At 46.3% G+C, this 1,975-nt stretch overlaps 1 protein-coding gene across 1 annotated transcript; it reads left to right on the top strand.

Moving 5' to 3' along the window:
* The first annotated feature begins 434 nt into the window (after positions 1-434).
* OR13A1 (olfactory receptor family 13 subfamily A member 1) lies at positions 435-1,421 on the top strand. Its single transcript, XM_086381466.1, has one exon. It carries the CDS (start codon positions 435-437, stop codon positions 1,419-1,421), a length of 987 nt encoding a protein of 328 aa, XP_086237592.1.
* The last annotated feature ends 554 nt before the right edge of the window (positions 1,422-1,975 follow it).

Raw genomic sequence — 1,975 nt, 5'->3', positions numbered from 1 at the left:
TTCGCTATTATAAATAATGCTGTAATGACAACTTGAAGATCCTCTTATTTCTTCAGGATAAATTCCCAGAAGTGAATGTTGTGGCTCAAATGAAATATGAATTGTAAGAGGCCTATATCTTGGCACCTGTGCTAATGGTAGTCAGTATCATGCATTTCTAATTTTGCCAAATCATGGCTGATAAACAGTGGATTATTTATTTGGCATGCATTTCTTTGAGGTTGAGTGATGCTTCACGAGTTCAGTTGGACATTTTTACCTGATTTTTATGAATTGAATGTTCTACCCTTTGCCTATTGTTATATTTTTGTGTTTATCTTAACTGAGTCTTAATACATCTATTTAATATTGCTGTGCATCATGTTGGGTATGAATGAAACGGGATAGCAGCTTTCCTCACGACACCTTGCTTCTCTCTCTAGCCCCGAAATCACATGAAGCTGTGGATGGAGATTCACCTCATAGTCCCAGAAACCTCTTTCAGCCTAAGGACCATGAGTAACCAAACCCTGGTAACAAAGTTTGTCCTGCAGGGTTTCTCAGAGCACCCAGAGTACCGTGTGCTCTTGTTCAGCTGTTTCCTCTCCCTCTACTCTGTGGCACTCACAGGAAATATTCTTATCATTTTGGCTATCGCCTTCAACCCCAGGCTCCGTACCCCCATGTACTTTTTCCTCTTCAACTTGGCAACTGTGGATATTATCTGCACATCTTCCATCATGCCCAAGGCACTGGAGGGTCTAGTATTAGAGGAGAACTCCATCTCCTATGGGGGCTGCGTGGCCCAGCTGTACTTCCTCACGTGGGCTGCATCTTCCGAGCTGCTCCTCCTCTCGGTCGTGGCCTATGACCGGTGTGCAGCCATCTGCCACCCGCTGCACTACAGCACCGCGATGAGCAAGGCATTCTGTGGCACGCTGGCCGCGGGTGTGTGGGCACTGTGTGCCTTCAACACGGCCATCCACGCTGGGCTGATGCTGCGCTTGGATTTCTGTGGCCCCAATGTTGTCGCCCATTTCTTCTGTGAGGTCCCTCCTCTGCTACTTCTCTCCTGTAGCTCCACCTATGTGAACAGCATCATGATTGTCCTGGCTGATGCCTTTTATGGTATACTGAACTTCCTGATGACCATCGTGTCATATGGCTTCATCATCTCCAGCATCCTAAAGATGCGGACAGCGGAGGGGAAGAAGAAAGCCTTTTCCACCTGCTCCTCGCACCTTGTTGTGGTGTGCATGTACTATGCTGCCGTCTTCTGCGCCTACATAAGCCCTGTCTCCAGCTACAGTGCGGAGAAGAGCAAGTTGGCTGGTGTGCTATACACTATGTTGAGTCCTACTCTCAACCCCCTCATCTACACTTTGAGAAACAAGGAGGTCAAAGCAGCTTTCAGGAAGCTTTTCCCCTTCTTCAGAAATTAACCTGTGTCTTTTGAAGCTCTTCTTTGAGACTGCAGTTTAAGTGAGAATTGACCTTTCTATGAAGGGTCTGGTGAGTGAGCTTCTGGCCTGGAAAGTAAGTAAATTTGTCTCTTCTACCCAAAAGAATGGATGAGCTTCAAATTCTGGGGCCCTTAGGCTGGCTGACATGAAGACTGTGGTTGGATGTGAGCCTCCAGTATGTGGGTCTCATGGTCTGACCCCGAAGTAATGTCGTTACTAAGTTGGCAGGGAAACTAAGATTTCTGGGAGAAGAGAAGGCGCCTTGTCTTGTAGAATTACAGCTGTATGGAAATGTTTTCCTTTTTCTTTTTCTTTTGTTTGTACCATGTTCAGACTGTAAATCTTGCAACGACACCAAAACTTTAGGTGTGTGGACCTTAAAAGAGTTGGGCAGCGCGTGTGGGCCTTCTGGCACTTGGAGAATTTCCAGGCTGAAGAATTTCTTAAAGGTGACCACCTGCTCCTAAGAAACCTACTCCTGCTATCTCACCCCAAGTATTTCCTCTGGAGCCAATTAGACTTTAAAACAGTTT

This window comes from Bos grunniens, chromosome 28 (genome assembly GCF_055505025.1).
Source record: "Bos grunniens cultivar Pamir isolate PY7600 chromosome 28, Bosgru_T2T1.0, whole genome shotgun sequence".
Classification (NCBI taxonomy): domain Eukaryota; kingdom Metazoa; phylum Chordata; class Mammalia; order Artiodactyla; family Bovidae; genus Bos; species Bos grunniens.
This window is presented reverse-complemented; position numbering and strand designations above follow the sequence as displayed.